General features: G+C 38.1%; 3 protein-coding genes across 3 annotated transcripts in view; all 3 read right to left on the bottom strand.

Annotated features, from left to right (window-relative positions):
• The window catches only part of LOC146477973 (zinc metalloproteinase nas-39-like), a 5,301-nt gene extending 4,378 nt beyond the window's left edge, over window positions 1-923 (bottom strand). Inside the window, exons 1-2 of the mRNA XM_085112496.1 lie at window positions 863-923; window positions 486-608 (exon numbers count right to left, since the gene is read on the bottom strand). Coding sequence (XP_084968622.1) covers window positions 486-608; window positions 863-923 — 184 coding nt within the window. The remainder of the gene's footprint in view (window positions 1-485; window positions 609-862) is intronic.
• The window catches only part of LOC146477972 (uncharacterized), a 12,525-nt gene extending 6,348 nt beyond the window's left edge, over window positions 1-6,177 (bottom strand). Inside the window, exons 1-3 of the mRNA XM_085112664.1 lie at window positions 6,060-6,177; window positions 2,225-2,484; window positions 1,107-1,221 (exon numbers count right to left, since the gene is read on the bottom strand). Coding sequence (XP_084968790.1) covers window positions 1,107-1,221; window positions 2,225-2,484; window positions 6,060-6,126 — 442 coding nt within the window. The 5' untranslated portion in view covers window positions 6,127-6,177. The remainder of the gene's footprint in view (window positions 1-1,106; window positions 1,222-2,224; window positions 2,485-6,059) is intronic.
• A 3,365-nt stretch (window positions 6,178-9,542) lies between these two features.
• LOC146477971 (melanocortin receptor 3-like) lies at window positions 9,543-12,588 on the bottom strand. Its single transcript, XM_085112674.1, has one exon. It carries the CDS (start codon window positions 11,567-11,569, stop codon window positions 10,604-10,606), a length of 966 nt encoding a protein of 321 aa, XP_084968800.1. The 5' UTR covers window positions 11,570-12,588; the 3' UTR covers window positions 9,543-10,603.
• Between the last annotated feature and the right edge of the window lie 85 nt (window positions 12,589-12,673).

Raw genomic sequence — 12,673 nt, 5'->3', positions numbered from 1 at the left:
GAGTCAGTATCAAAGAAAATTAGGGGGGGAAAGTAGAACAAAATTAACGCGCGCGCGTTAGAAAACCAGTTTTTTTAATTAGACTACAAATAACAACCCAATCGGTTTTACTGTACAAATACCTAACTATACGATTATCGCTGCCTATTTGTTATCGTTTCACTCGTGATTATAACAGTACTAAGTGGAGTTGCCTAATAAATTAAAAGTTGTGTCTGCATTTACCAACACATGAATAACAAAAGAGTAAAGCGACTAGAAATAAAATGACCTAATAAGGATGAAAATGAGCTGCCTTTATACAGATGAGGGAAAATCGACTGTCTTTATAAGTATTTGACATTTGATATTAAAATTTTCACTTATGGTCCCCACTGCTGCATTCATTGATTTATAAAGAATAAAAACGTCGATGCAAGCACAAATGAAATGATGAGCCACAGACGAAAATCAACTGCTTTTAAAAATATTTGAAAAAAATGTACCTGAACAGACACGTCCGTCACCGATGTATCCTGGCTTGCAGCTGCAATTAAACTGTCCATCGGTATTTATACACGTTGCATGCTCGTTGCAGTTATGGCTACCAGTGTTGCATTCATCGATATCTGAATAATACGAGAAGATTATGGAAATAGAATTAAAAGCATGAGCTAATTAGTGATAAAGGAAGGTGAACTTTGTATAAAGATAGCTCTTAAGGTTACTGATAAGGAAAACGGAATAATAATCTTTTTCACTGAAAAAAGCTGTTTTAGGTAATTGTTGAAACACGAAAGGGATGCAGAGTTTAATGTTTAAATTAATAAGCTTTACAATGATATGTAGTTTTTCGTGGTTTCTTCGAAAGAAACGCGCGTACGCAAGAGTTCCCGGCTGAAGACACCCGTGAAACCTATCAGTAACCTTAATGGTGCTATCATAGTTCTTAACAAACATCACAGTCCCGTGATTACCATTGAATTATCATATAAAATGGCAGGTTCTATTTCAATAAAATGAAAAAGCTTAAATGATTCGCCTTATCGAGTATTTACATTTAAAGATTCACGTATGCCTACAGCTGATAGAAAAATGTTGTTAATAAAACATTTGGATTGTATTACCGTTTTCACAGTTTTCTCCTGTAAAGCCAATCTTGCAAACACACAGGTATTTCTTGTTGGTAAATCCCATAAGGCATTTTCCATTGCTCACACAAGGATTACTGGCGCAAAGATTCTGAAAAGAAAGAAACACATTCTGTGACGCGGCTGAACCAGAATGATTTATGGAGGAAGTATATTCATAATTTGTTATTCATTTTAACTCAGCCTTTCTTAAGTTTGTCTTAGTAGTTAGATATTAACAGATGAAGAGCCACTTTGTGGAAATGCTGTTAATAAAGTCTTTATTATTTTTACATTATTATTATTATTATTATTATTATTATTATTATTATTATTATTATTATTATTATTATTATTATTATTATTATTATTATTATTATATAATTATGATGTCAACATCAGCAGTCCAACTGGATGAAACCAACCGATGACGTCTTTGGTACAGTATGTTGCCCTGTGTCCGACCTCTTAAGTTTCTACTTCCTGGAACTATATCTTGTTTATTGGGCCGGAAAAATCCACTTATTTACTCATAAATGTAATAAAAGGAAGATTAACTTTTAACTTTTAATAACCATTGTAAAATAACAATTGAAACAATATGACTTTCCGATAGAAAAGACAAAGGTTCCACGTTATCAACAGGTAAAAAGATTTTTATAGAAAATACTCTGTGACAGGAGTGTGTCGACAAGAATAAATATGTAAATGTTATGAGAATTTCACCATTAACTCGTTACCAAAACCGCGTTCACTATGGTAATAATCATTGTCACTTCATCATTTTCATATATAACCAGGATTACTTTACTAACTTAGAGTGGTTTTCAATTGAGTGTCGAAAGTAATTTCGCGTTTGCTTTGGTTTGCATTACTACGCTCTGTGATTGGTTAACAAAACTCGCGGCACTTTCTCAACCAATGAAAAGCAAAACCAAAACCAATCGTATTTTCACAGCACGCGTTTTCCCGCCCTTGGCGCCAGTTACATGTATTTGCTTTGAATTCTGATTGGCTCGTCGTGTTGTTTACATCTGTTGCAATTGGCTAAAGTAATTAGTTTGGTTTTGGTTTTACGATACTCTATTGGAAACCGCTCTATTTGTTGCTCATACCTCTATTGCTTTGTATGTCCAGTCGCGGCGTAGTTTTAAGTCTTGTGGATGCTGCACGTGGTCTGAGTTACTTAATTCGCAAATAAATTTATCGTTACTTGGTGGACCAATGTTGACTGAGACACAATCACTCTCAAGAAGACATTGCTCTTCGCATTGTCTGTGCATTCCGATAGAACGATTTAAAACTACGTGACCCTTAAGATAACGGCCGTAGTCTGATGGATAAAACTTAATCCGTCGAAGCTCTCCACAGTCACCTGAAAATAATAATAATAATATTAATAATAATAATAATAATAATAATAACTGAATAATAATAATAATAATAATAATAATAATAATAATAATGACTTTGACATCGAGAAAGGAGAAAGAACATGCAAATATTCGTTAAAAACTTTGAGGACATAAGTTGATTTCTTAGTTTTTCTTACTTTTCTTGGTAGCTTTCCATTTGTTGTTGGTTTTTATTTATTTTTTTTTGAAGATTTTTAACTTTGTATATATTATTGATCGATCAACGTCTTCGAAAAGTTTTTGTATGGATATTCTTAGCATGAACTGCAGAATTATGAAGCGTTTTTCTTTTTTTTTTTTTTTAGATACCGATATATTTATCACCTTTCTGTATTTGTTGTTTGTTTTTCTACTAATAAAGTGTTAAATAATAATAATAATAATAATAATAATAATAATAATAATAACAACAACAACAACAACAACAACAACAAAACTATAGAACGCAAGGAAGACCAAATCAAGCGAAGAACCAGAATTCAGATGCAGGATGCGTGGAAAGGCGCAGGAGTCTATCGATCATCTGCTGTCAAGTTGCAGTGCATTGGCACAGACGAAGTTTGTATCAAAACACAACGGAGCACTCAAAATACTCTTCTTTGAGCTGCTGAAAGACTACCAAATGATAGAGGCCGTTCCGCCTTGGTACGGCCTCCACGCAACCTAAGCCGCTCTACCAAAATAATCAAGTGACGGCATATTGGGATGTACCAGTATATGCAGACAACACAGAGGTGTGAGCTAACAGAGTGGACGCGAGGATTGTAGATAAGGAGAGGAAGACAGTAACCCTGCTGGAGGTAAGCGGCCCTTGGATTGAGAACCACAAGCAGAAGAACGAGGAGAAAACCCGCAAGTACGCCCTACTACGATGGGAAATCAAGAGCAGTACCCGCGCTACAAGATCACTCAAATCAACATTATAATGGACTGATGTACTTGGTTGATTTGCTAAGGGATTGAGTAGTAGTTTTAGGGAAATACTAGGAGCAAAGCGTAGCAGAGATGTTCTAGGACGGATACAGAAGTCTGTCCTGAGTGTAGAAGCCTGAAAATCGCCAGAACTTTCAAGGTCTTGTGCTAGATTAAAATGCTCAAACTCCCGTTGCATTCACCTAATAGCTAGATTAAGTAAGACAATAAGAAGATTTTTAACATGTTAAATTTTTTTACTAAAATTTTAAGGTTACCCGGGACCTTCAGAGGTGTCTCGCGTTTAAGCGATGTAGCGCGTCCAATTTAAACTGTAGATACCTAAACCCCTATATCAAATTAAAGCTTATAGAGCTGACTATCATACAATACCAAGAATTTTGAAATAAAATAAATTGTCTAATTTTTCACGACCTCTAATTGCGAGCGTCCGAATCACCTTTTTAAAGCTACAAGTCTAAGTGAATTTTGTTTTTTGCTGATTTAATTTGCTCCTCAGTTTCCTGACCCAAAGCGCTGAAAAAACGTGTCTGGGTTTTGCCATATTCAATCGCAGTGAAAAGTTATAGAGCATTTTCGAAATAGGATGAAAAAAATGTGGAGTAATCGCACAAAAATCACTCTCGGAGAAAAAATATTTCGAAACAAAAAATTCGCAGACACCTTTTTGTTTATATGTTAAACTAGCTACCGTCCAAATTTGAAGGCAAACGAACAAATTCCTTTTGAGTTTTAGCTCTTTGAAGTGGCTCCTCCAAGTGAAAAAAATTTATTCGAGAAAACAGCGCTAAAAATTCGGCAATTCATTTTACTTCAAAATTCGTAGTTTAGTTGGATAGCCAGCTCTATAAGCTTTAATTTGATATAAGGGTTGAGGTATCTACAGTTTAAACCGGACGCGCTACATCGCTTGGACGCGAGACACCTCTGAGGACACCTCTGAAGGTCCCGGGTAACCTTAATTTTTAATTGCTGTCTTTGTTTTGATGTTCTTTGTTTGTTTTAACTAACAGAAAGGAACCGTCACCAAACTGTCACTCATTGATATTCAAATCCGGTTATGATAACAGGTGGCAATAATAAGAACATGTCGCTTTTCCTATCCAATGATGTTTTGCAGTTTGCCTTAGCTGAAAGCCATCATGGCCCTTGCATTTTCTCAGTAATTTTCTCAGTGATCCAGTGAAAGTAACGAGCTTAGTTTGCCAATACGTTTTAATCTTTAACCAAGGAAAGCAATTTCCCTGATTCAGTTGAAGCGTAAACGCTGGTCCTTGTTTAATTCGTTTTGAGGAGGAGGCTTTGAGGCAATGCAAATGCTGGAAAATCCATATTAAGTATACATCAGCATTTTTTCGGGTTGGGACCTACCCAAATTTATCATTTTAAGTAGTCAAATGCATACGTGAATTTCATTCAATAAATTATGAATGAATTACTCATTTGAATTGAGGAGATGTCCAAGTTTTCTACCACTGAATAGCTTGACAAAAAGAAAATACGAAAAAAACAAAAAACAAAAAACAATTAAAATGTTTGTTCACGGTCTCTATTAAGCAAGTTTAACACACGCGTGATCGTGGTTTCTAACACTTTTTTGTTTTTAAACATTGAAACATAGAATATTTTTAAGTCACAGAGAACGGTTGAGTCATGTTTTTGCGTAATATATAGCACAGAAAAATTTTTCGCGTTCTTCTAAACGTCATTGTACGCTCTGTATTTCCTAAATTGAAAAAACGAAATCACCGTTGCAATGCAGCTGAAAGCTGTTTGTCCCCTCCGCCGTGAATTGACAGCAAACGGCACGGAACCATAGCACCAAGTGCTCCATCGGAGCACTTGACTTTCCTTTTTTTTTTTCTTTTTTTTTTCGGAAACGGTTTGCCTAATACATGCAAATAGAGAATGCTTTGCCTTGCAATTCCTGAACAACAGTGACTTCATAAAACAATTTTCATTGTGTGTCGAGCTTTACGAGTCATCGTGTGAGGAAAACAGCACTGAATTGGTAAGGAAACGCTATTTTTTTTCCTGGCAATTTAAATAATCCGAATTTCCGAGCCGAGTAAATTGTTTTGGAACCGAAGCCAATCGTTGGGTGCCTGTGATTAAATCCTCCATAAAATAAACTGGGGTGGGGTGGAATGGCAAGAGCGATGCAATACATTATTCATCTTGCTCTAGCTGCCTGCCTCTGCGTAGCTTACCAGCTAGAGAAAGAGAAAGCCAAATTGAAAAGGTAGAAAAGTATGTTGAGAGACTTTGGAAAACACGTTTAAAACCACGCGTGCCTTTTGAAAGCTTAAAAATTGTCACGGTTTGTCAAAGATCAAAACATGATAAATTTACTATCAAATACATAGAAAACAATTTGGTCATGTTTCTTGCACAATAAATAGAAAATCCGGATCGGAAAATATTTTTGGCGTTTTCCTTGGGAACAAACAAGAATGCTTGAAACACTTCATTAGTCATACTCTACTCGACTCGGTTTCACCTAAGCCGGTGCAAATCGATAGTAAGGATCAGTTTAAAGTGAATGGAGAGTTGCATGTACATTATTGTTGTTTCTATTATTTTATAGTACTTTTATACGTACCTTTGATGTAGTGCAGCCAAACGCACATAAGCAGCAAATCTAGAAAGGCGAGAGAACAGCTCGCCATTCTTCGGTGAAGTGAGATGACTTCTCAATGTTCTTAGCGATCAATTACTTCAGATCTCACAACAATTTATACGATCTTCAGTCATAAATCGCGTTTTATTTTCTTCCTTTTGTATTTGTTTTGCTCGGAAAACTGAGCTTAGAAAATATCGATGGCCCAAAACATTTCTACATACAAAGTCACTTCAATTTTGTTTGTTTTAACGAACCCAAGCGAGCCGTCACCGAACTGTCACTCATCGTCATTTAAATCCTGGCAGTAAAGAGGATGTTTATAACCTGAACCTAGCTTAATGGCCTAGCCCCTACGAGTCTCCTACAGCTCAGTTGTATATCAGAGCATCCGAACTAGTCACCGGAAGGTCATAGGTTCCACTCGTGTTCCTGTAAATGTGACACTAACTGAAATGGATATGTGTTATTTCATTAACGTTTTTCATTGACAGTAATTTGTTGACATTAGAGCGTGTGCTAAATGTTTTTTCTTAGCCATACAGCTAATTTGTAATGTTATTAAGCACGTTTACGTGCGCTGAACTTAATGATGTGTCTTTTTCAGCTATGTGAACTTTAGCTATTGCTATGATCTTCGATGCCACGTTCCAGGTAAGACAGTACTTTGTATATGACGTATTGTTAAAAATAAAAGTTGCTGGATTCACGAAACGTGATGAGTGTCACAAAACGTTCCTTCCATCTCAATTATGTTATGCAAAATGCTATAACAGGTGGCAATGTTTATGTACAGTCCGAATGATTTCAGTGGCTTTCAACTTTGCTTGGGTGAGGAGGGACTTCAACAAATGACAGTACTAATAAACTTGTGATGATTGGTTATAGATCTCCAGAACACAAATGTACACTGCAAACGCTATTTTCGTATATGTCCCACAAAAACATTGGTTAGGATTGTAGAGATGCATGTCAATTGTTGTTTCTACTATTTTATCATACCTTTATGCGTACCTATAATGCAGTGGAGCCAAGCTCCCCAAACTACGCACACTGGCAGTAAATCTAGAAAGGTGAGAGAACAATCCACCATTCTTCGATGAAGGGAGATGACTTACAACTTTTCTCCCGCCTACACAATTTCCCTTTATTATACCCACTGATTTCAGTGGTGATTGGGAACACTTTAACTAGGTGATCCCATAACTCAATATCTACAATGACACAAAGGTTGCTAGAGAATCTACTGTATTGTTGTGTCTGTTGTGTGCCATTGTGTCAAAGTCGGAAAGGGAAAGTTGTAACTCGAATGGAAAGCCAGTGACATTAAATAGGCTGCCTCTCGACGGCAATGGACCAGAAAGTTACGACCTGTTCGCAAAAACTTGGTACTAGAGGCCGGAACACGAGTATGCAGCCTTCATATTTAAAGGAGCTGAGGGGCCAAAACCAAGGTGGAAACTCCCTACATTGCTTTAATCTTTAATGTTTCCTTCTCAAACTCATTAATTATTCAAAAGCCAAAGACAAAGGAAATCATGCACCGTGACGTGTTTGGATATCTGATGAAAAACTCCTCGTTTTTGCATCCTTAATTTCCCCTTCAAAATCAGTTTGTTTGAGAAGTTATGTCAAACACTCGTCACAGTGTTTCATGTAATATATCAAACACGAGGGAGAGCGTTTCATCAGATATCCAAACATTGAGAAGTAGTTTAAACGACTTCGAGGTGTTTGGATATCTGATGAAACAAACTTTCGAGTGTTTGATATGGCTTCTCAAATGATTAATATTCTTGGAGAAATTCAAGGCTAAAGTTGGCAAAATTTTATGGTAATTAGGATCACATATCCAAACCACGGTAGTGATTTTCTTTGTTTTCTCTTGATGAATTATTAATGAGTTCGAGAATACAATATCAAAAACCTCGAAGTTCGTCAAGAATACTCCGCTACGCGTCGTATTTTCAACTCTCTTCTCGGTGTTTGATATGTGATGAAACACTGTGTCTCGTGTTTGATATATTACTTCCAAGCCACCACCAAAATCTCCCACCCTGAAACGGCCATTGCCTGACAGGTCCAAGGGCTGGCCATCGAAATTTGGGCTAAAAGCAAGAAAACGTTTGTCTTGAAAAAGGTAGTGGTCAGGAGTTGTTGATATTTACAACTCCACGAAATTTGATGTCTTCAGTAAACGTGGTCATCTTTGAAATATTTATAAACTTTTAGCTGCCTGAAATAGTGCATGTCCTCGTTCGTTGAAGAAGTTACAACTTCCAAACACGAGATAATTCTCTTTACTTATTAGACGAGGAAGTCTTGGCACGTCTTTAGTCCACTATTTTACAGTTTTTTGGATCAGGGAGAATCTCTGTCGGCGTACTCAGTTTTTCAGTAGCTCGGTAATCTCCCCCTTCTCACGTGCATCTCTTTCGACTGCTGTCTCAACTCTCTCTCGTTTCGCATTTTCACTCGAACCACCAGCTCCTCTACTGAGTTGTCTAGGTCACTTTAAGCCAATGAATCCGAAGCCATTGTTGTAGCTCAGACCTCTTTCGTTAGTCTTGTTGGTTTCCGTCATTGTTTGTGTTCAAGCTCTGAAAGACCTGTACTTACCACACCCTCGCTTTTACGATGAGGCATTACGTCAGCAATCGCTCAGAAAATAGGGAACTTAAGCACAGACGTTTTGGGCCACGGACGGCAACCGGAAATTGAATTTTTTCCTTTTTGGAGCGTTTTCACGGCATCGCGTTTGTAACGTCAAGCCACATTCATCAACAAAGAGCTTTTCCTGTCCGTGTTTGGGGGCAAAACCACGTCACAAAAGGAAACATTCGACTTCCGGTTGCCGTCCGTTCCGTGGCTCGCGAACGTCGGTGCTTCAGCTCCCTAATGAGGCAAGAGCTTAAACCTTAGGTACTAAGCTTTGGTACTCACAGAGGAAGAAAAAGATTCATTTAACTGGTCTCCCATTTCTTTTGAATCCTCTGCAATGGAGTAGATTTAATGACGTTCATTGAGGTACTCCTTGAGTTACGGTTCAGTCAATCCAATGGTGCATCAATCACCCCATGATCCCGAGCGTATTCTGAAAAGTGAATCATTTGTTTTTCAACTAGTATTATTGGTGTATACATTTTGAAATGGAAGGTGATGTAATAAAATCGGTTCTTATATACAGAAAGTAGACTTTAAGTTTCTGTAACCGTCTGTAACAGATTGGTTGAAAGATACGCGAAAATGAAACTACGAACCCCAGGAAATGAATTGGGAAGGCATGCTTTTGTGGACTTAGTTTTGGGAAACTTTGGGGTTAAACATCTAGTCGACTGTAGAGAAAAGATCAAAAGTCGTTTTTATCTGGAGATTTGGTGTTCCGTTCGGGGAAGTCGGAATTTTCGCTCCGTATCCGGAAGAGTTCGCATATATGAAAGTTTTAAAGCTTACTTCACACCGTGACATGCTTAGATACATACTTTATTTGAAAATGTCCATTGTAATGAGACAGCCCCAGGCTGATGCAGTGAACCTATACACATATAAGTACCAACAATGTGAACAATTACACATCAATAAATAAAAGCAATTAAGTAAATTAAACCAGTGATAAATACACTTGAAAGTAGCATAAGTAAAATGTTCATTAAAACTATTTATGACTTTAGCACCCAGAAAATAAGCTAAAATGAGCAAATTGTCAAAATGGCATTTCTGTTTTCCCAGTTCATTCTTTTTGCCTTTGCAACAGATATTTCAAGCTCAAACCCAGCTAGATCTATTCTCAATGAATTTAAGCTGATGTTTTATCAGCAAATCGACTCTTATTTGGCGAGTTTCTGAGCTGCTGTTAGCCTCCTACGCATGCCAGGCGTTCTTTGGCTCGTGACGTCACGCACTCCACCCAGCATGGGGAGAAATGCGTGACAAGCGTGACGACGTGACGAGCGTAGGACACTATAAAGCAGCTGTTGGCTTTCAGAAATTCCTGAGCTGGTCTTATTTTGCTCTCTGAACACCATTGTTGTCACTCTGAAAACAAAAAGGATTACTTTATAGTAAATTACTCTGAGTTGACATTTCAGTTTGAGAAAATGTGACCTGGTTTAGCCTAGTTTTTCAACACAATGAAATCCAGAAATCCACAAGTCTAATGCTTTAAGAGACAAGGGTAAATAACGAAACCTGATTTATTAGAAGGACAACAGTGGTATTTTGGGCCCGGTTTTCAGGTATATCTGTAAAACACTCAAAGCAATAAGGTGTTCAAAATTAAACAGGGTACTGAAATTCAATAAATATATAAAACAGGATATGGATTTCTTGAATTGAATTAAAACCCTTTTACACTGGGATCCAAATGTTGCCAAGTAGGGGTGGGGTGAGAGTGTAGGTTTAGGACCCCCTCCCGTTGCTTTGTCACTAAATGTAATACAACAGCATAAAATATAAAATAGCGTTAAAATTTTTGGGTTACGTCATTTGTGAAGGTAGATTTCAGTTCCGCTGTTGCATTTCCTCTGTCATTTGATTCTTTCATATTTTCCCCTGCGGTTTTTAAGAGAGCCAAGAAAAAAACTTGATAAAATTCTCTTGAAAGCGCGACGATATTCTTTATTGTTGAAGCAGTAGAGGGCTGGATTGATGGCTGAAGCCGACAGTGCTACAGTTCGCGCCGTGTTGTACATCAACCCGTAGTTCTTTTCCGGCTGTGTTAATCGAAGATAGAAAAGTAGGAACCATCCCGTTGTAAAGACAAACAGAACCATAACTATAGTACGCGCAAACCGCCTCTCTGTAGCATTTTTCTCAGTTTGAGCTTTGATTTCCTCTGCTGTGTCTGTTCGTGTGTTGTGGAGTCGCGAGTGAGCCAGAAACTGTCGCTGTTTGAAGACGTGATAGTAGACAACCGCATAACATACGATCATGTCCACATAACAAAGTCCAAACACGGCCGTTGTGAGGTAAGATGTTACCTCTTTGTTGATAGAGAGTCTCAAAGCAGAATACACAGCAGCCAATACCCATACAATGCCGAGGGCAATTTTCTTTCCCATAGTCATTGTGTTCTTGTAGTGAGTGAATCTGGGGGAACCAAACAAGCATCGATCAATCGCGATCAAAGCCAGTGTCAACAACGAGACAGCACAAGCGAAGTTGCCGACCAAACGAAAGGCGAAGTCAACCGCAGGAAAGCATTCAGAGCTCATGCGGCCGAAAATCAAAACAACAAAAAGAGGTTGATCAACAAGTGCAATGGTTAGATCTGCTGCAGCGAGACTTGAGATGAAATAATGGAAACTTGAAGTCATACCTTGACTTGTAAACACTGCTACACACACCAGCAGGTTGCCAAGAATCCCGAGAAAGCTGGTAAAAATATTGATTCCCACAAGGGCTTTCGCTTCAGCTTCATGGCCTGCCAAAGAATATTCAGGTGGGCAGCTTACAGGCCTTAGAATAACCCACGATGTGTTTGTGGTGGCCATTATCAAGCGCGTGTCGGCCACGGCTTCTGGGAATTACTTTATTTGCCATGGTCGTGCTCAGGCTCTCTCAGCAAAGGGACAAATTGCGCCGGACGCGGGAAAAACGCGAAAGAAAAATATTACAAGGGCCTGGCCATTTATCAGGGAGCTTAAAAGCCGGCGACACACTAGGCGATTTAATTCCCCGATCGCGGCGAATTTGATCGCCAGCGAAAATCCGATTGATGCGGACAAACTTGGCGATTTTTCAGATTTTCTCGCCGATCGCGGCGATGTGGCCCTTCAAGCTTGTTCCCAGTTTCCATCTTATCGCTGCTATCCACCATTTTCAAAAGTAATCTGATAAAATAGCGAAAATAGCCCATCCTGATTGATTGGCAATTCGCAGCGATGAGAGTCGAAATTCGCGGGAACGGGCACACTTTGGCGAATGCCTACGAATTTAATATCGGCGATTTTATGCGCCGAGGTGTGTCACCAGCTTGTTAAAAAGGTTATCGTATACCTTTAGAGATGTCTCGCGTCCAAGCGATGTAGCGCGTCCGGTTTAAACTGTAGATACCTAAACCCCTATATCAAATTAAGGCTTATAGAGCTGGCTATCAAACTATACCAAGAATTTTGAAGTAAAATGAAGTGTCGATTTTTTCACGACCTCTAAATGCAAGCGTCCGAAATCCGAATCACCTTTTGAAGGCTACAAGTCAAAGCGAATTTTCTTTGTTTAAACGTTTCTATTGGTCAGTTGCTCCAGCTCTTTTCAAAATCTATTGTGGTCTGTACACGGTCAGGGTAAAAAACGCTTACAAAAAATACAACAAGGAAGTTTGCCAGGCTTCATAACCATTGCCATTTTATTATAAACTATGCTTTGACCTGACGATGAATGACATTCCCACTGCCCATCATGTCACAGTTAATTTTAAAATTCCACTGGAAACCAATTATGGAAATAATGGAATTTCAGATTGAATTTCATGCATTTGAATAATTTAGATGGAACATACTGATAGAATTCTTTGAGACTGTAATTAAATTGTATATATAAGGAGCTTTTATAAGCATAAGCAAATTCGTTATAGTTGCAACTCTTTTTATTAATCC

This window comes from Pavona decussata, unplaced genomic scaffold (assembly GCF_977016875.1).
Source record: "Pavona decussata unplaced genomic scaffold, jaPavDecu1.1 SCAFFOLD_67, whole genome shotgun sequence".
Lineage (NCBI taxonomy): Eukaryota > Metazoa > Cnidaria > Anthozoa > Scleractinia > Agariciidae > Pavona > Pavona decussata.
This window is presented reverse-complemented; position numbering and strand designations above follow the sequence as displayed.